This window comes from Atractosteus spatula, chromosome 3, assembly GCF_055471065.1.
Source record: "Atractosteus spatula isolate fAtrSpa1 chromosome 3, fAtrSpa1.hap1, whole genome shotgun sequence".
In the NCBI taxonomy this organism is placed as follows: Eukaryota; Metazoa; Chordata; class Actinopteri; order Semionotiformes; family Lepisosteidae; genus Atractosteus; species Atractosteus spatula.
The window spans coordinates 71,753,714-71,777,569 of NC_142708.1; the positions used below are offsets into that span (position 1 = coordinate 71,753,714).

The 23,856-nt window shown below is 53.0% G+C and overlaps 2 protein-coding genes across 8 annotated transcripts; both read right to left on the reverse strand.

Moving 5' to 3' along the window:
- Positions 1-472: 472 nt before the first annotated feature.
- Positions 473-11,456, reverse strand: hnrnpl (heterogeneous nuclear ribonucleoprotein L). Of its 4 annotated transcripts, none has more exons than XM_088910811.1 (13): positions 11,261-11,456; positions 9,670-9,788; positions 9,335-9,572; positions 9,065-9,150; positions 8,582-8,678; positions 8,354-8,426; positions 3,475-3,546; positions 3,024-3,319; positions 2,670-2,791; positions 2,365-2,566; positions 2,144-2,201; positions 1,460-1,555; positions 473-901 (listed from the first exon to the last, which is right to left on the reverse strand). In XM_088910811.1, the coding sequence occupies exons 1-13, from the start codon at positions 11,348-11,350 to the stop codon at positions 843-845; spliced, it is 1,608 nt and encodes a 535-aa protein (XP_088766937.1). In that variant the 5' UTR covers positions 11,351-11,456; the 3' UTR covers positions 473-842. The 4 variants fall into 4 exon arrangements, with proteins under 4 accessions (XP_088766937.1, XP_088766940.1, XP_088766939.1 ...); XM_088910814.1 differs by having other exon boundaries at positions 1,460-1,565; positions 2,142-2,201; positions 11,261-11,424; XM_088910813.1 differs by having other exon boundaries at positions 3,475-3,543; positions 11,261-11,423.
- A 2,021-nt stretch (positions 11,457-13,477) lies between these two features.
- srsf7a (serine and arginine rich splicing factor 7a) lies at positions 13,478-22,017 on the reverse strand. Of its 4 annotated transcripts, none has more exons than XR_016090863.1 (8): positions 21,944-22,011; positions 21,757-21,835; positions 20,178-20,408; positions 19,706-19,888; positions 19,156-19,242; positions 18,810-18,854; positions 16,555-18,026; positions 13,478-14,032 (listed from the first exon to the last, which is right to left on the reverse strand). XR_016090863.1 is itself a non-coding variant. In XM_088911828.1 (8 exons), the coding sequence occupies exons 3-8, from the start codon at positions 20,399-20,401 to the stop codon at positions 13,981-13,983; spliced, it is 720 nt and encodes a 239-aa protein (XP_088767954.1). In that variant the 5' UTR covers positions 20,402-20,408; positions 21,757-21,835; positions 21,944-22,014; the 3' UTR covers positions 13,478-13,980. The 4 variants fall into 4 exon arrangements, 2 of the variants coding, with proteins under 2 accessions (XP_088767954.1, XP_088767955.1); XM_088911828.1 differs by having other exon boundaries at positions 17,898-18,026; positions 21,944-22,014; XR_016090864.1 differs by lacking the exon at positions 21,757-21,835 and having other exon boundaries at positions 21,915-22,011.
- Between the last annotated feature and the right edge of the window lie 1,839 nt (positions 22,018-23,856).

The window sequence follows — 23,856 nt, forward strand, 5'->3', positions numbered from 1 at the left end:
GTTTTCACGTCGAACTGAAGTTTCGACTACTTATTGGTTAAAATATAAAGTATGACGTGACAGTAACTCTCATCCCAAATATCGCGCAGAAAACTGAGAACAGCCAGCTTGCAATTATGAACAACACGTGGTTCTTCCTAGTCCTACACCTCTACCATCGCCCAACAGCATCCATTCACAAGTAGCTCCACCTGCACTTAAAAAGGCACTTGTCAATCAGATAGAAGCGGAGTGCCTCCTACCTGTGAAACACCTTTATCACGACTTGCTCCATTTCAATTGCTTGTTGAGAAATCAGCTGTAGTGGGAAGGGCTACACCTGATCACCGTAAAGCCCCGATCTGGGTCTCCAGGGACCAGGGTTCGAACACACCCGAACCACCTCTGCAGCTTCATTTTCAAAAACTGACACAGGTACCGACCGCCAAGGGCAGCTTCACCAAGAACAAAAAAACCCAAGAGAGCCCCACAGTTCTGTTTAAATTTTTATTGAGATTGGAAACAAAAAACACAAAATAAAAAAAAGAAATCCACTCTTTTTACACTTGGTAATTCCCATCTCATGGAGCTGTGGCGCTGATCGGACAGACAGCGTAGCATGTGCGAAAAAACTAAAAAAAATACTGGTACAAAAGAAGCACATCTCTGTCACCGCTAAAACAGCGTTACTCCCTAGTGCGATTGTAATACTTTCCTCTGCGACAGCGGAGCTCCACGGTTAAAACTCAAAGACAAACGCGACAGACGGACACGAGCAGCCGGGCGGCTCCCGGGACAAGGCGAACAGGAGAAGGTGAGGGTGCGAGCGAGGAGGTGGTCTCCACGGCGACGGTGAGGGGCAGCTAGTTGGCGTGCTGCGCAGTGGAGAAGCACAGCTTGAGGGTGTAGGGGTAGGGACCATCTAGGGGAGAAAGAAAGAACATTAGAAAGCTTTTGTGCTAAAGTATCCTCTGCCCCCAGAGGGAGAACGAGACAGACGAGGTCTGAAATGACTAACACCTCCAGGCCTGGGTTCAAGCCATCATCAGGCACGGAGCCCTGGGGCTGCGGTCGGCGAGGGGCACAAGCTTGAACATGTAGGAAGCGTTCACTGCTCAGCCGAGCGTGCAAGGATACTTGCCCCCAGCGCCCCTCCGCCACTGTCGCTCGCCGTCCTACACCCGCAGAGACTCTCACCCGACTGGAGCGAGAGCCACGCAGGGCAAACACGGGCGCAAGATCGTCACGCCACAGGATCATCTCCAAAAGTGACGTTGTTCGATTTACAAAAAACCTAAGTCTCGCGGGGACCTCCTTGCCAGTCCCCATAACTCCCGTCTCCTCCACTCAACAGCGGGAACGCAGAGCCCCGCGTCAGCCTAGCCCACGCAAGCTCCCCGGGCGACGAACCGATCCACATCCCAAGTGGCTCGAGAGGACTACGGGATGGCACGCGAGCTGGCACAGACACTCTACTTACTGGGGTTCTTCATCTGGAAGTGGTTCATCATGGCCAGGGCCTCCATGGCGTCGTTGATGGAATCCCACTCTAGCAGGCCGGACGAACTGCGCTCACCTGCGCCCCCACATGAGGAGAGAGACGGATACAGAGTCCAATTTATTCACACTGCATCCACCAGTGGTAAAGCCTCTGCACACTTCACTCACTGTCTGTGAGAAGACATCTGCTGCGCAAACCAGTTTTAACTAAGCAAGTGTACTGCAATGTGGCTATGAAGACGGGCCCTGTGCGTTCATCACACGGCACAGCCCCAGTTCTATGCACTATGTCCTATTTGTGTATTGACTGTCACTGTTTGCAAGGTAAGGTTAGGCTGTCTCGCCCTGTCCATTAGGGGTGCCAAAGGCGTTTTATTTTTACTCGAGTCTCTGCTACCGTCAAAAATTCTGACACTCTTAGCAGCAAGGTGTCTCTCTTTTGCAGAGCTGGTGGTGAGAAGGTCCACAGGAGAAGTCACATGGCTACAGTCTCTCCCTGGAATTACCACAGGCAGGTTGAAGACAGCGGCACAGGACAGACACAGCACAGTGTTCCCTGCCACAGGTCATGCCACAGGTGCAGACAGAAGGCGTCAGATCAGAAATCCCATAGAGAAATCAGGACAGACAGCGTATAATAAGTGGGATTACTGGGAGTACTTACTCTTTCCCGAAAAGAGCTTCACGTTAGATGGGCTCTTGACTCCCAACTCCTCACAGATCTGAAACACCCAGATAAAAACAGAGGTCAGCTGTCAGTCTCGGAGATAGCGGCGGGGGAACAGCCAGACGCCGCACCCTCTAGCAGTGGCTTTCTAAGCAAAGCAACATCCCGATATCTACCCCCACCCCTCCCACCGATCATGAGGAAGACTCCCCGCCGACCTGGTTGAAGATCTCCACGGTGACGTCAGGCTGGGCATTGAAGAAGTGCAGGACGTTGCTGGGGTGCTGGATGCGGTTCTTGGCGGCCTGCTCCGGGGAAGTAAAGCGGTTGTTCCGCGAGCCGTGGAAGTCCTTGAAGCTGCTGGTGCCGTCCTCCAACTCGTAGGACTGGCCGGGCATGATAGCCTGTTGCTTGGACACGCTGGAGAGGGAGGAAGAGAAAGAGGAAAAATGAGAGGAGAGACCATCATCTCAACCTGCCGCAGGAAGAGAGGGGAAGGAGAGGGACAAGCCTGCTCACTTACCACACGTTGAGCTTCTGTCCGAACAAGAAGTTGTTGTTGAGGTGAGTTATGGCGCGGTCCACAGCGTAGCAGTCGCCCATCTCTACCATGGCAGCTCCAGGCTTACTCTTCATGAACTTCACCTGCGAGGCAGCGGGAGGGAGAAATTGTCACTGCTGTCCCTTCCCCCTTCATCCCGCCACACAGCTGCCAAACCACTGCTCATAAAATCTTTCCCCACACAGCATCACACAACAATCTCAACCTTTAGCTACAGAAGCACAGCCGAGCCGATAAAACTCCAGGGAAGTTTAGAGTGACGTTCTCATGGACGTTTTGAGCTCTTCAAGAAATGTCATCAGCGGAGTCGCTCACCCTCTCAACGTTGCCATAGAGACAGAAGACGTTGAACACCCGGTCCGCGTTCATCTTGGAAGGCTCCAGGCCGTATACCATGACGACGGGAGAGTCGGCGTGCGGGCTGTACTCCGGGGGAGGGGGAGGAGGAGGAGGGGGGTGTCCGTACTGCGGCCCCCCGTACCGCTGGCTGTGGCCCCCCCGCCGTGGCCCGCCCATCGGTGGCCCCATGCGCCGGCCCTCATAGTGAGGAGGGGGCGGGGGCCCATAGCTGTCATCGTGGTAGTGGCCATGATAGCCTCCCTGAGGGCCGCCTGCAATCGAGAGAGAGCGAGAGGTGAGCCCTGCCCAAGCAACTCTCAAGCACACACATACCATTCGTCGTTTCACACTGCAGAGCATCTGTATACACACACACACGGACAAACTACACCACATGACACAGAGACACAGGTATCGGACTGCCTACCGTACTCCGGAGGGTGATCTCCTAGCAGCGCGGGCTGTCTCTGCCTCTTGTTGGGGTTCGAGTTCATATCTGCTGTACACAGAGGCAGAAGGCAAGACTGTCAGTGTGTGGAGAAAGTCCCCAAGGGCAAGCAATCCAAACTCCCACTGCCCACCACTGCCTCATCTACTCCAGGTTTCACCAGCTGCAGGTTCATCCTGCTCAGTCTGGATGATCCCGTTCTCCTGCGCAAAAGCCAACATCTCCACTTCACGCAGATGTAACCAAGAAAAAACAAAATGGCAACAGTATCTGCAAAGAGACCATTGGCTTTTGAGCAGAGAGCGGCAACTGCTAAAACCCATGATTCCTTGTGTAACTATAACCATGACCAATCAAGACACGGTCCATGTGCCCCCTAGTCATCATAAGCCTGCGCTACCAACACATGAGCATGAAAACTGGCAAAACCAACAGCACCAAGCAGTGTCTCCGAGAACGACAGCAACACTGCTAGAATTAACTGTGGATTAGGCCATGTTTGCAAACTCCTCGCCAAGGTCAATTTAAAACTGTCTCTTAAAGAATTTTGCAACACCCAACAGACGGGAAATTTGGATGAGCTACAGGGCTACAGACACCCCTCAAGCCTGTCTGTTTCTGGTAGTTGGTCTGAAATCAATAAACCAACACCACTAACATTTACAGGAAATTCAAATCCAGGACATTTCCATACAATACAGGAGAATTTAGCACATTGTAGGAGCTGCTCATGCACAAAAGCTGCAGTGCTACACATCCAGAGGGTCTGGTGTTTGACTCCACCAACCCCAAAATCATGGGGGCAAGGCAGGGAGTGACTCCTCCCTTTCTTTGTCCCAGCAGGCACTCAGGAGAGTCTATTGGCCAGCGGGAGGACCCGTTTCACAAACTACTGAGACCAACAGCACCATTAAGTTGTCACAGCCCCCACACACGTAAAAAACAACAGCAGCTTACTAAATAGCACAAAAACAAAGATTCAGGTTTTACAACATTTTAAAATGAATACTATGGCCATGTCAAAAACAATACTTTCTTGTAAGGGAACAAAGACACAGAGATTACATTTTATTTGGGATGAGAGGAAATACATGAAATCAGGAGCCAGAAATAAAATCGCACAGTGGATTAAAAAAATAAATCCTTACTGATACAGAGAACAGATTCCTCTGCTAGGACGCGCCCCTGGCCTTCGCAGACTGAGAGACCAGCTCCCCCCAGTGGCGAAGAAAAGGAACAAGGCCCCCCAAGGAGACCCGGGGCGAGACCCCCGCCCCCCTCCCACACAGTCTGCAAAGCCAGGCGCGCAGCAGGAAAGTACAAGTCGAAAGAAATGAGTGCGACTCCCTCCAGTGGAAAGGGTAACATCACTGCCTTTATTGAACGTCAGCACTGTTCAGAAACGAGCATGGCTGTGGGAGTCTTCGCTACAGCACCGCGCTCCTGCTCAAACGGCTGGGGGGGAACAGCCCCTGTAACGGATGCTAAACAAAGCCAGCACAATACGGTGAAGCCACCCGTAACTCTACCAACAGAGCACAAAAACATCTCTGTGATCGCATCCCAGAGCTGGAGTACTACACGCCAAGGCGTACCGAAACAGAAGTGGGATGGGGGCAGCCTGCTGAAGAACACAACAGCGCGCCCCTCCCCAGGAAACTCTTAAGTGATCCACGACACTGAGGGCCGAAAGTGCACATGGCTGAGGAAGACTCCCAGAGCAGCCTGCAGCTTTTACAGTAATGAAAGTAACAAGACATGTCTACGGATTTACAAAGATCTTAAGAATATAAAACAAGAAGTTGAGCTTTACTTACTGGCCTCGATGAGAGGATAAGGGGAGCATGGGGCAGAGGCAGCCGGCTCCCTAACACCACACCGCACCTCCAACCGCTCAAATTAACTCAATTCTCTCCGTCCTCGTACCAGAACAAGCCTTTTTTACTGCGCCCTCGTCGTGACGGCCGCTGTTGCTCTTTTTTTTGTAAAATAAACTGCTTACCGTGGTTCGACAGCAAGCAGACATTTTGCACTGTTCAGAAAGACGGATGTCCTCAACAGACACACAATCCCAAACCTGCATCACATGGGAGTCGTTACAGAGTCGTCAATAGAGACCTTTTCTACAGCACAAAAGCTTGTATTCAAATTTTTTTTTTAAAAAGTAAAAAGAGCAGAAAACACAAGGAGTAGAAGGGTGTTTTTATTTAAAGCCAAGGGGGGTAAAGGGAAGGAAAAAAAAACCTGATTCCACGAAGAGGTTCTAGCCTGAGAGCAGCGTGGCTGTCTGTCTGTCTGTCTGGATGTGCTGTAATAGGGTGTTGAGGTTTCTGAGTGGCCGTGCCCTTTGTCAGACGTCTCTCTTCCGTGTCAATGTCGGCGTCCTTCCGTGTTTAATGGGCTGTGTGCTGCCCACCCTGCCCCTCCCCAGAGTTTGCTACAAGCGCGTCCTGGCTCAGCCTTGGCCTGGGTTACGAGCGTGGATCGCTTTCGGGTCGGATGTTTGTGTTTGTGCCGGAAAGCAAACAGAGCCCGTACGCCCACCAGTGGCGCTGAATGTGTCCCTGAATGGACTCCCGCTCTCTCTCCCCCTGTGTCTTTTGCCTTTTTGTCAGTAGATTTTCTTTCACTTTTGTGAGTGGGGTGGCTTTGTGGAGTTTCTGCCCCTCTCTGGTGTCGTGTTTCTCCACACGAGTCGAGTGTCGCAGTGCAGGGCTCCTCTGTCAGCAGTAAGGTGTGGTCAGGGCAAACTTTCAGGCATGTGAAGAGAGCACATGCGATGGCTCAATCCTGGCTTGGACCACGGTGCCAATATAGCCCCACCCCAGCCCTTCCCTCTCCCCTCTGTCTCTCTCTCCCTCTCCATGGAGGTAAGGATGTATTGTGTACAAAAAAATCGACACCACTTTAAAAGAAGTCTTCTTGCGCCTTGTGGGAGGTGAGAATGTCAGTCTGAACACAATGTATCTGCAGCTGTGGTGGGAGTGTTGATGTTGATGTTCTGGTCTCGGGGGTCTCGCAGTGTCTCTTTCTCTCTGGTGGTGCCCCGGTCTGTGGCGGTGAGCTCAGGATTCTCCCTCTCTTTCTCTCTGAGTGGTTAAGTGAGAAATGTCGTCCTCTGTGGTGACGGTGTTGCGATGGCATGGCAGCAGTGTGGTCGCTGGTGCGAGCTTGTGAAGTGTCCCCCATGTTTTCCGATGCTGCCGCTGTGGGACTTTTTTGGGGAGGGGGTGAGGGTGGGGTTTCTGTAGCTTGTTGCTGTAGCTGTTGGAGAGGATGTTGGCTGTTGTTTCTGGAGTTGGGATGTGCGTTGGTGAGGACCCTGCGTTGTGTAAGCGCGCAAGGGATGTGAAGAGCACACAGGCCTCTGGGGCAGCCGTCGGGCGAGTTAGCAAAGCACTCCCGTGTCGCCACGCTCGACGCATCGCCACACAACAACTCGTTACAACGTGGAAACTTCACGGCCACCTCTCCTAGCTGGGCCCGCACACCCCAGAATGCCTCCACGGAAGGCTCTGGCTCAGAATCAGATCTTCCCATTCTGTGAAAGGGAGGTTTTGCAACGTGGCCGACTAAATAAAATTAAATCCGAAGTCGGCTACGACCCCTTTAGAGCTTGAAAAGAAAGCCTTCACAGCTATGCAGGAAAATGAAAACAATCAGATCATTAGCTTCAAAGAGCTTTCTTTTCAAGGGGCAAGTCAGACCTTTATGTACACGAACAGCTTAATTCGCAACACGGTCAGACTGAAGGGAAGATCAGCCGAAAGCAGAAACCGAGAGGTTTGTGATTTATGTTGGATTTCTCTCGTTAGTGAGAAAGTAACACGAAGCAAGAGGATATGCATCTTGCTGAACACTGAATGGACACTGGATGCATGTGTCCTTTGTCCAGTTCAGCGCTCAGGTTCCTGTCTCAAGTCAGTCTGTCCAGTAGTAATGAACCAGGTCATTACTAAGGACTGTTGTTTGAAAAAGTTCTTCTCTCTGTGACTACAGAGATCAGACCAGACAGGGAACTATACCTGAGCAAAAGAAAAACAGGAAAAATGGCCACACTTCACCAACCCAGCATCTCACCTGGCTGGCTGAGCTCACTCCAGAATTCCCAGGCTAAGAGATGTGGAGATGAGCTCTCTCCCTGACCCTTTGATCCTCAGGCAGCGAGACCCTGCCAGGGCGCCCTCGGCTCCCCGAGTCACTGCGGCCCTGGCAAGGGGTCCGAACGGGACCAGGTCAGGGGATTGGGCCTACGCCTCCCGCGTACATACCGCTACACGAGCGCAGGCGGGAAAACACACGACTGACACCTCCTAACCGAGCGGGTGCTTAACGAGGAGGAGTGGAAACATGAGTGCGACTCTACGGAATAAACCAGGTGAGGCTGGGTGAAGGGTGCCGGGCAGTCAAAGACAAAACACAAAGGCACGTGAAGTGTGCAAGTCTGTGTGGGCAAGGGTGACCGCAGGGTGTCTGCCTGTGTTTGCGCGCACGCCCGGAAGAGACAGCTGCCCTGGGAGATGCTCTTCACATCCCTTGTGTGTCCCTGCTCCAAAAGAAAGCTGTAGTGTGCCGTTAGGACAGAGGACAGGACCAAACACCATGTGACCAGCCACAGCCATAATGCCACTGAGCCAGAAGTCCCAACCACAATACCCTGCCCTACCTCAGGGCGCTAGAGCTGCCCTGCTCTGGGGGACGATGGGGGGACTCCGCCCCCTTCTCTGTTCAGTGGCGCTATAGCGTGAGGTTCGCCCTCACCCCAGACCCGCCCCCACCCCAACCTCCACAGTGGTGCCTGAGGGTGCCGTGTGGAGTCAGACGGAGATCAGCAAGGCAGGCAGGCTGGAGACTTTACCTTGGCCGCTGAGATTGGGGTTGGTGTAGTCCCAGGTGTCCTGGTCGTTCTTGAACACATTGAGGCGTGTCGGCTGGTAAAGGAGAAGAGAGGTGGGAATGTGACACCGACGCTGCAGGCCTCTCACACAACTGGTCCTCAAGTCCAGATACAACCAGGAACCCACCCAACCCCCATCCAAGTGAAAAAACTAGCCAGCCGAGAAGCGCAGGTCAGGAGGGGGCTTACCTTGGCATACTCGATCTTGAGAGTGCAGCAGCCAGAGTAGATATCGGCGCCGTTGAGGGACGCCTTCGCCCTCTGGGCGCTCTGGACCGAGTCAAACGTGCAGGGAATCAAGGAACAACTGACGGAAACTCTGGAACAGCACTGGCATCGGCACATCCTAGCCCCAGCTTAGCCGAGTTTACCAACTACCCAGTACACCCCCATACTTTCAAGCGTTCAGCGTACGCTTCAACCACTACTACCTGTCACTACACCTCAAAGCACACCCAACAGGTCAAGCAAAAGCAAAAACCTCAATAGTTCAACTATAAACATGTTTGCTGGAAAGAACTGGAAAGACACAATGCAGCAACTGTAACCACATTAAGCGATGTACCGCAGGTCAGAAACTGCACCACTGTGCAACGAGGGCATACCCACGCACTCAGCAGCTCAACATACGTGTGTGTGTGTGTGCGATACCGCCACAGCAATAAAGGATATTCCACCATGGCCTGGACCCCGTTCTTCCTGAAGATGACGATCCTCTGGACCGGCCCGCAGGGGTTGCAGATGGTGTACAGCACGTCCTGCGGACAGACACTCTCGTCACTCTCCTGGTTTAGCATCCAGCAACAGGCCCGGCGCACGCAGTACCAGGCCGCTCGCAGACCACCAGGTCCGATCAAACAGGCCCCCCTCAGAGACAACCCCCAGGCCTATCCGTCCCGTCTCTAAGCCCACCGGACGGATGCAATGGAACAAGAGCGTTACCGTGGTGATGGGGTAGATGGGGTTCATGATGGTGAGCAGCAGCACGTTGTTGACGCTGCGAGAGTCGTCGGGGTCCCCGGGCCGCGAGATCTTCTGGCTGGTGGAGTAGTTGACGAAGGCGGGGTGCCCCGCGATGTAGATCTGGTTGTCGGAGGCGTAGTTCACGGCGTTGCAGGAGCCGTTGATGTCCTCGTACTCCACCAGTGCCTGGCGCTTCTTGGGCATCACCACCACGTAGCTAGAGGGGGGCGAAGGGGAGAGGGGTGGTGAGACAGCCTGGCGGGGATGGAGGCGCTCTGCTCAGCGTCGAGTTGAGTTGGGGGGGGCAGACTCACCTGATGGGCCCGAACTCCTGCAGCGCCTCCACCAGGTCGGCCTCCATGACCCCGTCCACCAGCCCCCGGACGTGGACCACCGGAGAGGGCAGCGTCTTGTGGGGGTCCTCGTACCCTTCCTGGAGACACAGACAGGCAGGCACCGGTCAGCACAGAGCCGGCCTCCTCAATAAAACCAACCCCCACCGCTTCTTCAACAAGCCCAGCGTCCCACCTGTCCTGCCCTCCCTGCCACTCCGCAGACGGACACCCAACCGACTTTCAAGGGGTACAGGCGCCTTTATGACACGTTTTTTACGTCGCAGAGCTGCGCCCCTCGCCTCTCCTGTCTGGTCGCTTCCTGGGCCCCGCGGCGCGGAGATGCCGGTCCCCCCCGGAGGCGCAGGGCCTGCAGGCTGCAGCTCACGGGAGCACCGTGTCCGCGGCGTGAGCGACTCCCGAGCAAGCCAGTCTCCGGCTAAACTTATTTTCAGTATTTTTCAAGTCCTTTAAACCCGAATGGAACACGCAGTCCGGTTACAGACACCTGGTCCGTGTTCCTGCAGCCGCCCGAGGCCACAGCTGTCCGCTTCACGGACAAAGGAGACCGCGTCCCCAGTCACCCTTCCCGGCTCTTACCCGCTGTCGATAAGCCCAGAAGGAAAAATGTCGGACGGGGGCACACCGTGCGTACTACTTAAACTTACCGATGTAACATCGCACATTAAACAAAATAACTCTGGTAAAGGTATATTAAACACGCAACAAGTCCTGGAAACAACAGAAAAAAACATTCCAATTCATCTTTAATTCAAAGAGCAATTCGAAAACCACTACAAACAGAAAGACCTATCTCCTGTAACCCGGGATTATCGGGGCTGTTGGACCGCCCGTCTCTGTCGGTACCGAGAGCCCAGACGCACTAACCGGCGAGGCCCTCGGCAGCCCAGACCCAGACACACCGAGCCGGCGGCGGGACGGGCCGCTCGGCTCCTGCGGGGTCTGTGGGCGGCCGGGCGGTTTGAGAAGACGGCGGCGACCATGGCGGTGTGGGGGGAGGGCAGAGCGCAGTTTTCTCAGGTAACAAAGGCCGGGGCGGCCAACGTGGCCCCACCGCTCCGACCAAGCGCTCGGTCACTGCGGCCCCGCTGCGACCCGCCGGACCGGGAGCGACCCGGCGGGGCGAGAGGCCCCGAACCCCCCGCGCGGCCGGGCTGCCGTTACCCCCCCCCGCCGCCGCCGCCGCCGCCGCACACGCGCCCGGGCTGCCGTTACCTCCCGGCACACGCGCCCGCCGCGAGACCCAAACGCGGAAAATTCGGGGTTCGACCGCCGTCAATAACCGTCCGGTTCGGTCCGGTTCAATCGTTCACGGTTCAAGAGGCGCGAAATCGCCCACATTTTATGGAAAAGTCGAACCACGGCGCCAGCCCGGCCCGCTCAGGTTTCGACACGAGCGCACCGTCCGGCCGGTATCCTTAACCACCTCCACCACCACCAAGGATGATTTTAAAAATCGTGTTTTTTATCCGCTTAACTGCTCGTATTTCGTCACTGTTAGTTTGGCTGTTCTGACGCTTTTCATCTGTTTAGAAAAATGTTTTTTCCCCACCGTTGCCATGCCGCCGTCGTTGTTCTCGGTCTTCTGTCTCTTCGTAGCTCTGCCGCCCTCGTTGTAGTACCTTCCCGCTTGTGCAGCCATTTTGTAGCAGTTAAAAAAAGCCTGGGCAACGCAGACGCCGAAATGAGACGGACGCAAAAGCGAAAGAAAAGGAAAACCCGCAAGAGACCGCCCACCAGCGACACAACTCGGCCTGGGATTGGAGCGATCGCGCTGTCAATTCGAGAGCGGCGCGACGGCCGACCATTCAAACGCCAAGAAACCGCCCCACGACGTCGGTGATTGGCCGCGCCGGTGCGTCAATCTTAAAATACTTGAGACGCACCGCCCACGAAAGCGTTCGATTGGCCGATATCGCCAGTAGGGCTACAACGATTGGTCGGCTGTCCACACCAATCTCCCGATGCAGTCTTCGCCGTTTACTTCCAAACTTTCGGCATAAGGCAGACGTTCTCTGTGCTTCTTGCGTGAATTGGTTTGTCGTAGGCATGCACGGGAAAGGAAACAGGACTTCACCCAGCTTTCAAGAAACTTTAAAAATGTTCCTACCATTGGTCTTAAAAACTGGTTTCACTCCGCCCGCGTCAGCACCAAAATCCGGCCACGACGCGCCACGACGCACGCGTCTGCGCACGACCTTTTTTCTTTCGTTTTACTCGGTTCAGGAGCTGCACACACGCAGCGTGTCGTGTCAGTTTCCTGCCCATTGATGCCCGCCCTTAGACATCCTTCCAGTTCGCGTTGTTAACCGAAGCGTCAGCAAAGAAGTCGATGGTTTCATACGAGACACACAACGACATGGTGACCCAAAAAACATAAAGCTATCCCTTCAGAACATGAGCTAAATTCTGCAACCCTCGATAACTGTGCATCAGCAGCTTCCTTTTGCACCGACCCAGTGTGTGTTCGAGATCGAGACAAGCGCCTATCGGCTTTACCGGCTTTTCTCAGGGCCTTGCTCCGGGACACAGGGGACAGGAGGAAAACAGGCAGACACAGCCCTAACACGAGAAAGGACAAAACTACAGGAGGCCATCTGGCCCTTCGACTTCGTTTGGTCACGTGTAGCTGATCAAGCCGAGTACCTCCTTGAAAAAAGCCAGTTGATCCCCTCTAGACAACTTGTTTCAGTCTCCCACCACCCTTTGTGTAAAGACCTCGCTGTGCTGTTCTTAGTCTTGAATGCCCTTTCCCACCAGCATGCATCTTTCCGATGCCACCCCACACAGGCAGACTGCATAACCCATGCATCTCCAGCCTCCTCTACAGACAAGCCGATTATAAAAACTTGAGTCACCCTTTGACCACCCACAGATAGTCAGGCATATTCCTTCCCCTTCTCTTGAAATGAACAGCTAGGCTCAATCTTCTACAGGAGAAGAAAAAACAGACAGAAAAACCCACGCTGAACTGAGGGCCAATCAGGAAATGCAAATTCACTCGGAGACGCATCAGGCTTGGTAGCAAGTGAGAATCTTCAGAGGAAGAAGTGAAAATGACAGACATTTACCAACACTTTTCATCCCAGGTTCCCCTTTACCTGTCCAGCCAGCAGGACTGTGGACTCTCTGGTATCGGGGCAGGACAGCCCGAACCAGAACACTGCTCTCGCTGCACCCGCACAGGGGCCACAGTGGAGGATACCGGGCCTTCAGTGGCACCCGGACCCGAACCGACCACAGGGAGCATGGTTGCAGGGTGCACACAAAACACTAGAGCAAGACACCAGCCTTTTAATACAAAGAGGTATAATTACCATGTTTTTGCACAGTTGAGCTGTTCAGTATCAAGCAAGCACCTGGCACTCTGAAGTGTATTCAGCCTTCTAAAACAAATACCATAGCCACGAGGGATAAAAACTCACCTTTGAAATATTTCTCGCAAAACCAGGGCATTCGACACAGCAGCCTCCCCCCCATTTCCCCAAAGGGCAAGACTTCCATCTTCGCAAATCAGTCAGGGCAGCTGAACGAGTCCACCATCAGTCCACTCCTGATCGGACTGGGAAAGCGCACTGCTCTTTAGAAGGCTGCGGTACTCTGAGCTCAGCACAAACATGCAGCACGAAAAGCACCAAGCCGAGCTGGAGGGCTCAGTCCACGCAAGCAGGACATTTGCCGGGACAGAAAAGTTGGTCAACTTTCAGCCACTGCGAAGATGGCTTATCGGAGAGAGGTGTTCTCAAATAATTCACAACAGTAAACAGCATTTGGGTGTGTACAAGTTTACTTTACTGTTTTAAAAAAAGACTGGATCCATAACGACCATTAACAGGTAAAAAAAAAAGTTTAACAAACCTGCACGCTCTGATCACAACACTTAACACCATCAAATGGAACTTCAGTCCCTACGTTAAAACGTCCTACAGTCAGCAAAGGGGCTCACGTGTAGGAGACGGGCTTCTAACACATGGCAGTATGCCGCGTAAAAACTGCGCACATTCAGGGGGGAAAAAAAAATCACAAGAAACAAAAACAAGCCGATTTCGGACAAACGTGTATTTGGTGTTTACATCCGTCCAGTTCTTCGTTATTTTTTCCCCAGGAGGAAATAAAGGATGTGGAATGTGTTGCGGCAGAGGCGGCGCAAGAGGACGGGATTGAAACAAAACCACTAGGGCTGCTGGGACAGGGGAGCTCGGGGGGGTTAAAATGATTACAGGACAGGTGGCCGCCGGACGCGACGGCAGGGCCAGTGGCACAGGTCCTCGCTCACTTGGCGTCGGGGGTCAGGCTCTTCCTGGGGCTGGGCGACCGGGAGCGGCTGAAACAAGACAGAAAAGGCACACGGCCGTTAGCGCGTTTGCACCCGCGGCCCTGGCAGCGCCCCCGGGCCTCCTGCTTCACTCCCGCCCCCCCCACGCGCTGGGCAGGACGGGGCCCCGGACGCAGATCGGCAGGCGCCGGCACCCCCCCTTAAAGCACCATGCAAGTTTCCTCACGTCGGAAGTCCGCAATGATCCGGACTATCCCAGTGAACTGAGCACCCCTCCGTCCCGGGACACGGGAGGAATGATACTGCAGCCACCGAACGCCCTCAGAAGGCAGGGTGCCCAGGCTCGTGTCTGCAGCAGAACGGCGCTCAGCAGCTGCTCTGAAGCGCCAGCTGTACCGCAACTCGCTGCAGCCACTCTTAAAACCGAGAGTGAAGCAAGTGTACTCTTCAGCATGAAACCCTGCAAGACCACCTCCACATCTTTCCAAGTTCTCAAAATAAAGCCCAGACATTATTTAGGTGTCAAGCCCCCTCAACTACAGAATCTCAAGAAGGAGGGAATAATCAAAGGAAAACTGGGAGCAAGCGTGAAGCAGGACCCATGGAACGCGAGCATAAAAGCAAGACCCTTTTCAAAAACCCTTTATTGTCTGAAACCCGCGGAGGACCTGACCTGTAACAAGAGACAGGAGGCCCGAGCTGAAAGTGCTCCGGAGAGAGACTGGTGTCCGAGCCCAGGGGATACGTTAGCACTGTGCCACTGTTACATGGCGTACTTGAAGCTGCACTGATGTTGGACTGCCCGGTCAGACTGACAGGCTACCCCAGTGCTGCAAAATGCAGTGTGGGTAGAACAGGGGCAACAGACAGACACTTTTAAATCATAAGAGTCCCAGGACAGCCCGAATTAGTTGTTTTCACTAGCAGCATCATGACACAGGACTTTAAAATGAGTCACTACGATTAATAGGTTTATTCCATGCTGAAAAAAAGAAGAGAGAAAAAACACAACGTTTCGGCCGTGGAGCCTTCTTAAGCCCACTGGTCTCTCCAGAATCAACACTGGTCACACAGAAGAGGCTTTTTAAAGCTTGTGGATGAAAACATGAAAACCTAGGACCTAGGATTAGAGTACCGCAGTATGAGACTAGGAACACTGAGTGCTCAAGGACTGGAGTAGGGAGCAAAACCTTAGCTCTTATAGAAGGGTCAAACTGCAAGAACCAAGACTGAGAACCAGTGGCCTGAAATGAGTCCTTTGAGGGTCCGAGGTCAGGGCAGTCCAAGATCAGTGCTAAACAGTGAAGGGTGTGACCAGCCATTTAATCCCTAGAAAGCATTTAACTTAAATGAAGGTGACTGCAGATCGATTATCACAACTGAAAATCAGGTACAAAATCCATCACCTCAACAAAAGAGCACCACTGCTGCTGCTGCCGCCGTTTTTGAAGGCTCGTTCACAGCACAGGCAGAAAGAAGACCCAACCGCACAGCAGGTCTATTTCAGGTCTGTATGATCGGCACAAATACCCTCTTTCAACTCCTTTACTTACAAATTCATACAAAAGCATGGCGTCACGTTTTCGTACAAGGATTACTAGAGCCCCAAACAGCCCGAGCTGCTGTGCTGTGGGGTTCTGTCTGCCCAGCCGAGTGTGACCGGCGAGTGCTGCCGACAGTCACAACGGTGGTGCTCAAGGTCACGAGGCCACAGCACCTTCTTGCAGCCAGGCTGAGAAGTCCCAGCCTCGCACAGCCACTGTCCAGCAGGTGTCACAGGCCACCCTTAAACAGGATGTTTTCTAAACGTCCCCGACTACTTTCCTAAAGGATTGCAGATGCTGGTATGTTTTAAGCAGGTACACAAACCCTCTACACCCCCATCGCTGTCTGTAGTGTCACAGAAACACAGGCCACTCCACACCTCAACCGGAAAAACAAATTGCTCAAGAAATTAAAACCTGAAATTCCACCACGCCTTGAGAAACCAGAGGTTTAAGGATGCACTATGAAAAACCAGTTGGACTGTGGCTCTCTAGGAGGACTGGTCATCCCTGTCCAGCATGCACCCTGCTTCTAATCCCCCTCACCCAATATTACCAGCCTCTCCAGTACGGAAATGCGATTTGATCTCAATTTTGCCCAGTTTCCCAATGCCCATCCTGGACACCTCCACCACTGCCCAAGTCAAAATACCTTACAAGTGGACCAATCATAACAGCAGCCAGTTTTTAAATCCTAGTATTTTCATCATAGTTCAGTTAAAAGTCAAAGAAGGATGATGTGCTGGTCTGGTTTGACCAACTGGGCCACTCAGAACCGGAACTGGGAAACTGTAGAAGACTGATATATTAACCACCCACCCCCCCCCCCCCAAGACCTCCCAAGCAGACTGGGGCTGTTCTAACGGTCTTTACCCAGCCACCACCAAAACAACAATACAGCATACTTTAAAAGCAGCTTGGAATAAAAAAGTTTTTTTTTTCATGATATCAGGAAAAACAAGTAGTGACTTTTGAGTACATCAAAGCCGAGTTCTGAGTATAACTAAATACATTTACTTTTTTTACCTTTGCAAAGTGGTGGATACTCAGAGCAACATGAACAGAGACGCGACGCAAGTACTTGAAGACAAACACTGGAGGTCTTGAAGGCTGATCTCTGGTCAGCACGTTCTCTCTTTCTGCCTCTCTCCCTCTCTGTCTCTCTCAGAAGCTAAGCAAGGCTGGGCTGTGCCGAGTGGCTGGAGCTGGCCATTGCGATCTGGGGATCTGAGCTCTCACGGCAGGAGAAGACAGGAGGGGGAGAGTGGGGGGAAGAAGAGGGGGCGCTGTGCTCAGAACGTGCGACGGATGACCCCCTTCTAGCACGTGGACGGCCGTAGCCCTCTTGGAGTCTGATCTCTCGGGTCAGCTCTCACAGAAATGACAAAGCAAGGATGAACCTGGTCAGTACTTGCGCCGGACGAAACCCCCTCTAAAGCCCGCAGCCAAACAGCGCTGGAGTCTGATCACGTCAAGATCTCTCTTTTCTCCCCCCTCTCGGAAGCTAAATCGAGTTTGGGGCTGGATCTGAGGCAGGGAGGGGGGAGTGGGCGTGAAACAAGACAACCTCCAGCCTTCAACACCATCTCGGAGTCTGATCGCTCGTCAGCTCTCGCTCCCCCTGTGAAGCTAAGCAAGGTCTGGCCAGGTCATTCTTGGATGGATGACCTCCAAGAGAAAAGAAAATAAATCAGATTTTGCAGCGCGGTCAGCTGGTGTCCCTGGGTTAACAAGAAGGGGGCTTTCTCCCTCAGTCGCTGGACGATACACAGCCCACAGCTGGCGTGCCAAACTGGACAGAGTTCTCTGGTACCGTAGGAGCCGACATCATTCTGGTGTAATGTTAATCTGAGATCATGTATTTAATCTGTGCATACTCAAACTAAACCAAAAAAAAAAAACCTTGACAATCTGAATAAAAGTCACACAATAAGTAAATAAGTGTCAGGAGTTAGAACACACAAAACATCACATCAGATCTCCTTTCTGCCTAACAACATGAACCAGTCACTAGCATGATCATTTTATAACCCATAGACCTATAAAACAAAACATTGCAAAGAGAGAAAGACATCAGATGTATTAATCATGAACAGCTGTATTTAGCTCAAATGTACAGTTACAATGTACAAATTCTCTATTGCCTGTTTAATACCTAACTGCTGCCCTGCATCATCAATGTACTTCTGCATCCTGCTGAAATCATTCAAAACAACTGACTGCAGTGCACCTATACTAAATTTATACAGTTAACTCTCCTTGGTATCAGGACGTCTCTGCATAGCAATAACACTAACTGCTGTGAGTCACCCTGGATAAACACTGCAAACATCCTTTGCCCTGTCCTCCTGGTCCGGTTCCTTGCTTACCTTTCTCGTTTGGCGCTGGCTGAGTGGGACCGGGAGCGCGAGCGAGACCGGGAGCGAGACCGGGACCGGGAGGCAGAGCGCCCCTTGGAGCGAGACACGGAGCGTGACCTGGAGCGAGATCGGGAGCGACTGCAAACAGAGGGAGGGGGAAAAAAAAGTCGCTGGGTCACTCACACAGGGCACTGCAGGGAGAAGTCAGCGGGGACCACCCAGTTAAGAACTCACTCTCTTTTGGTTTCACACCACAGAGTGCCCTTGAGTGGATAATAAAACAGGCCACAGGGAATCGAGGCTCAGAGACCGTCGTCGTCTCTGTGCTCCCATACTGCACTTCGGTCATTCACACGCCTGAGCCCTGGTGTGTGGCAGATATGCCCACTGGAGACTAGAACACAGCATGGGGTTCACAGCCACACTCACTCTCCCCAAGGACACCAGGAACTCACCTTTACAAACTACACACGTGTGAAGAGCTGTGCATTCACGTGCAAATAAGGTGATAAAAAAACACGCAGGTTCTTTTAGTCTGAAGCTGAGTGCACTCCAGGGAATAAGGTACAAACAAAAGCCAATTTTCAGCTACTTTACGCAGATAATGGGCACCTTTTAATGCATTTTAATCACAGCCAAGACTGAATTCCCCAACAATCCTGTCTCTACTTTAAAAAAAATGGAAATCAACTCACTATGACCAGTTTAAATGCTTCCCCTGGCCCTGTAAGTGCTGCTGCTTAAAAAGGACTCAGAAAACCTGCACACACCAGCCTGCCAAGACTGGTATCAAACGGCCCACAAAGAGACCAAGGCTGAGCAGGGAAACAAAGGTACACAGGAGGCCGTCATCATCTCACGCCGCGGCTCCTATATTACCCGCTGCCGAGTATCAGAACCGCAGAGGGGACCTGACCTTACCTGCGCACCGGAGTTCTGGACCTAGAGCGAGCCGGGGAAGCGGACCTGGCGGGACAGAAGAGAGAAAAGTAAGCACTAAAGGAAGCAGGAATCTGATGGAAAGTGGTACCTGCTGGGTAGGGAACACACACACACACAAAGCTGCCAGATACTCCATATTGACCGCAGTTCAAAATTCATTTAAATGCAGAAAGGCTTTAAAGGAGCTCTCCACAAGCCACGTCCGACAGGCAGAGAGCTTTGAGTCCCTGCAAGCCCAGTTTTCACAGCCAGTGGCACCTTAAAGGGGCTTGGCACAGGTCCCACCCGCGAGGGGCACAGGGGCACGGCCGCGGGCGGGGCTCACCGGTTGCGGCTCCTGCTGCGCGAGCGATAGCGACGTCCTCGGGACCTCGACCGGGACCTGGAGCGGGACCGGGACCTGGAGCGAGACCTGCGCAGGGAGAGGACATCGGGTCATCCTCTAGAAAACTGCCCCCACGCACCAACTCTGCACTCGGCAGCGAGAAGCGGATGAGCGAAATCTTTAAAGCACGTAATGTCCTTACAGAACACCCTCATGCATAAGATCAGTTCACTTTATCACCCCTATACAATTTCTGGCATGAGGAATTTGTCTTTTCGCAGACCCCAGCTTGCTCTCCATGAGACACACAGACAGGGAGAGTAGCTGGGCGTCAGAGCGCAGGGTCAGCCATTTATATGGCGCCCCTGGAGCAGTTGGGGTTAAGGGCCTCGCTCAGGGGCCCAACGGAGTAGGATTCCTCTACTGGCCACGGGATATGAACCGACAACCTTCCAGCTACAGGCGCAGATCCTTAGCCACCCCACTTCCCCAAACCCAGCAGCAGGTGATGCTCCTGGCAGGCAGGGGGGTGGGGGAACAGTCAGCGTACCTGCTGCGCCGGCTGCCACCCCTCTTGCTGAAGCGGTAGCAGTCGTAGGCGTAGTGGCCTCTCTCCCCACACTGGTAGCAACGGTCGTTGGGGTCAAAGTGCCGCCGGCTGGGGCGCCCGTAGCGCGTCTTCCGAGAGACGCCCGTCGACAGCTCCACGCGGATCCGGGAGCCGCACAGCACCCTGGGAAACAAGAGGGCTGGTCAGGGCCCGCGCGAACACACGGTTCCCGGGCCCAAGCGCTACTCCAATAGCCTCCAGACTAGACCAAAGACACAGGGAAACTTCATACCTCACGTCCGGAAGTTGCTATTTGTACAGTTATTTCTTCCCAGTTCAGAAAAGGTGAATTTCCCAGTTTTGTTTTTTTTTCCTGGAATTCATACCACCTTACGGCAAAAACAGCTTACAGCGGTCTACACACGGTCCGAAACGAGTGCGGGTTCAGCGCCGCGGACCGGGCCTCACTCACTTGCCATCCATGCCCTTCACCGCGTCCTCGGCGTCCCGGGAGTCCTCGTACTCCACGAAGGCGAAGCCGGGGGGGTTGCGGGCGACCCACACGCTGCGCAGCGGCCCGTAGTAGCCGAACGCCCGCTCCAGCTCGCCCTTCGCCGCCCCGCTGCCCAGGTCCCCCACGTACACCTTGCAGTCGGTGGAGTGGGACGAGCTGCGGGAGGACGAGTAATACGACATCCCTCCGCTGTACCAGGGAGCAGAGGGAGAGAGGGGGTTAGCCCTGCGAGCCCGGCCGCACACGTCTTCCAGAGCAAAGCAGATCCCCTGCAAGCGCCCCGTCACACACACCCACCACAGGAACAGCTGAAACCCACTCACCCCTCTAAATGCAGCAGAGGCACTGGGAACTAGGGCTAGCAAGAGATCACTGCGCAGAGGCTGCTGAACCAGTCCGACTACTGGTGCCTCCCATACTCCTCTAGCTGGGGGGGGGGAATACATCACTTTACCTGACCTGCACTTTAACACCTGCAACTGGCGGGCAGTGGTTGCTAGGGAGCTGACTTAAATGTGCAACATCTTAGTGCTACAGAGGAGACTTATTCAGGATCGAAACGCTGGGATAAAGAGGGACTTCGCTTACTTCAGCCCCTAACTCAAACGTGCACCCAGATAGAGGATCCTACATTACACTCGACCTTATCCCCATTAGCCTAAAGGCATCTAGCACCCACAGCCCAGGTCACCGCACCGCACTGGTGCTCAGGTTAGTTTCATACAGCACAGGAAGTCCCAAACGGCGTTGCCTTGGCCTGAAGCGTGAAAACCAGTTAAAAGTTAAAACCAGAGCCCAGGCTCACTGAAGCTCTGCTTTCGATGCCCAGCGGCGCAGCCCTGGGAGAGGATGTGCGGACAGCGCCCGCAGTGCCCCCGGTCCGCGGGCGAGCGCGCGCGCCGAACACGCCGCCCCACACACACGGCTTCACGCGGGGATGCGCTCGCGCAGTGTGCCGCCTTACTGCGGCGACATCCGGACACGGCGAGGAGCCCCGGAGGAGCGGGACAAAACAACCCGTTCGGCACAACCAACACTTCCCTTTATCGTCGCTGCGTTACTGACGATAACCGTGAAGCTCAAGGTTAAAGCTGTTCTGAACGGGAAATCCACACTAGAGGGGAAAGACTGCGCCAAGCCTCGTAAAGGTTCAAAGCGTGTTTTTAGAAACATGAAACAACTTTACACTGGACCGCTGGGCAACTTTCACCCCCAGCTTACGATAAAATAAGGACCTTAAAAACACCTGAGACAAACGCCAGACGCAGAGAAACTGCAGAAATAACGCGTCAGTGAAGACGGAAACGGCGCGTAAAGATACCGCCAGGCCAGGCCAGGCCCACCGCCCCCCCAAACGAAATCCACATTATTTTGAACCCACCTTCTTTACGGAAAAGGCGGTTTACCGTTACCAGAAAGGAACCAGCGCGCCTCGGCCGTGGACCCCAAGTTTGAAACAGCCGGCTGGCGCCCCGAGCAGGCCCAGGCGTGAGGCCCTCCCGCGTGAGGTAAACAATGGCGGCCGCAAGCCACTCACCGTACAGTCCTGCGCTCGGCTTTCCCTGAGAGGAGTTCTAACCGCTTTACTTTCCAGCCCACACGGGAATACACGACACCTTTCCAAAATCGGGAGGGGGGGGGGGGGGATAAAGAGAAGACTGTTAGGCTATCAGGCGTATCCACAAGCGTACATACTTCGGCGCTTCGGTAGCGAACTGTAGTACCGTCCCCACAGGCCTCCTCTCTGCTCCGCTCTCCCTTCTCCGTCCGGCCCCGTAGCCGAGCAACCGGTGCGCCTGCGCACTTCGGGAGAGGAGGGGTTTCCCGGCAGGGGCGTGGTGACGGAGGCTACCGCTGGGGTGTGCTCCGTGCGTCTGTAACTAAAAACCCTCTAGGACCTACCGTTTAAAATGTGAAACTTTTTAAAGTGCTAAAAATGGAAACCCCTCCCCCCCCAGGTAGCTTTATTGCGATAATAACATCGGTTTGAACGTGCGGAACAACGTTAGAAGACACAGAAATGAATCTAATTCACATCAGGCGTTGTATTGTGAATCATAAAACAGACCTGATGCCTACACGATCTCTGAAAGGGAGATCACAGCTGTGTAATCTAATATAAACAGCACTGCTCAGGGCACAGCCTAGCTCCAGGTTCATGTCGAAACCTTTTTCACCTGCACGTAAGCTTAAATATGATACTGCGGCATCGAGTTTGAATGGGTATTTTAGACCACAAAATAAATACATCTTTCATGCCACTTGAGCGCTCCGGATGATTGCTGTGTTGGTAGAGCATGAGCCTCAATATCTCAGGGTAGTGGGTTCGTGTCCCACGTCGGGCGCCAGGTCCTCCACGTTGGAGGTTGGGCACAAGGCTACCAACCCTGTCCTGTAAAAACCAAATGTTACAGTATGTGCCGGAAAGCAAAACGGGCGAACATCTGTCCGTCCTCCCACCTGAACGGCAGTAACATTCTTACGCCGGTGTCCTCCCCGCTCCGTTAAATCACGAGCAGAAAAAAACACTCTCACGGACTATGCGATTCATAAACGTAGTAAAAAATAATTCGCATTCGCGATACCATTTTTCTAGCTCTTCGAAACGAGTAAGAACTGAGCCCGAGGATTCTAAATAAGAAAGCGGAGACAGGACTTCAAAATAAACTATATTTAATATTTAAAGTCCACAGGAGTTCTCCAGGGTACAGTACACATCATGCTATATTCTCCGAAAAGGCGTCACCTTTAGTATTTTTTGTCCCCAGTTTGAGATTTTTACATATTCTCATTTTTAGTTATTCTTCTCGTTTGTTTGTTTTTTAATTTTCCCTTAAATTCGCTGTTCCTACAAATACAGTCAAGAGGACAGGCCACAGATAGTTCACACAAACACAATTTCGCAAGACACGGAGCAGAGCGCCCCTATAACGAGAGGAAAACACAGAGGGACGAAAGAAAATTGAATTAACGGTGAGAATACAGCGTAGTTAAACCGCATTAATAACTTACATCACAGCCTTCGATGACGGCCATTTCCAAAGAAGACATATCAATAAATTAATAAACAAGACAGAAATGTCACACTTTGACAGCAGCGATTTAAAATGTGATACAAGTAGCAGAATTCATGTCAGCCAGCTATAGGTTGCTAACCTTGCTACACAAGTAGCTTCCACAGAAATAATACTGGTATCTGCCGTCTGCACAGAGTCCTGCCGTTTTAAAATGAGCATCCCGCCCACTCTCAGAAACGCGCCTCAGGAGCAGTGCCAACCTCCAGTCAGTGCTGGATAACAAATCGTATTTTACCGTCAAAAGACACACCTGAGACTCAGCCACTGTAGACAAGCACATCTGTCCAAAACATATGGGCTCCAGAATTCAGCCTGCTGTTCGAGCATCTGCATCAGGCCCTGCGTGGAACACAAGCCAAATCTCCAAGACAGGGCCTAGATTTAGTGACCACATGGTACCTGGTGCAGCGTCCCCATTGTGTTAATAATAATAATTAATAATTGTTTACACTTATATAGCGCTTTTCTGGACACTCCACTCAAAGCGCTTTACAGGTAATGGGGATCCCCTCCACCCCCACCGACAGCAGCCATAGTGCGCCAGAACGCTCACCACACAC

Excerpts from the sequence above, each read along its gene's own strand:
- hnrnpl (XM_088910814.1), bottom strand. The coding sequence starts at position 11,350 with ATGGCTGCACAAGCGGGAAGGTACTACAACGAGGGCGGCAGAGCTACG. Across the intron at positions 9,151-9,334 it reads CCATCTACCCCATCACCACG|GACGTGCTGTACACCATCTG; the intron begins GTAACGCTCTTG and ends GTCTGTCCGCAG. Across the intron at positions 2,567-2,669 it reads GGACAGAAGCTCAACGTGTG|CGTGTCCAAGCAACAGGCTA; the intron begins GTAAGTGAGCAG and ends CTCCCTCTCCAG.
- srsf7a (XM_088911829.1), bottom strand. The coding sequence starts at position 20,401 with ATGTCGTATTACTCGTCCTCCCGCAGCTCGTCCCACTCCACCGACTGC. Across the intron at positions 19,243-19,705 it reads GGTGGCAGCCGGCGCAGCAG|GTCTCGCTCCAGGTCCCGGT; the intron begins GTACGCTGACTG and ends CTCCCTGCGCAG. Across the intron at positions 14,033-17,897 it reads GCCAGCGCCAAACGAGAAAG|CCGCTCCCGGTCGCCCAGCC; the intron begins GTAAGCAAGGAA and ends GTCTTGTTTCAG.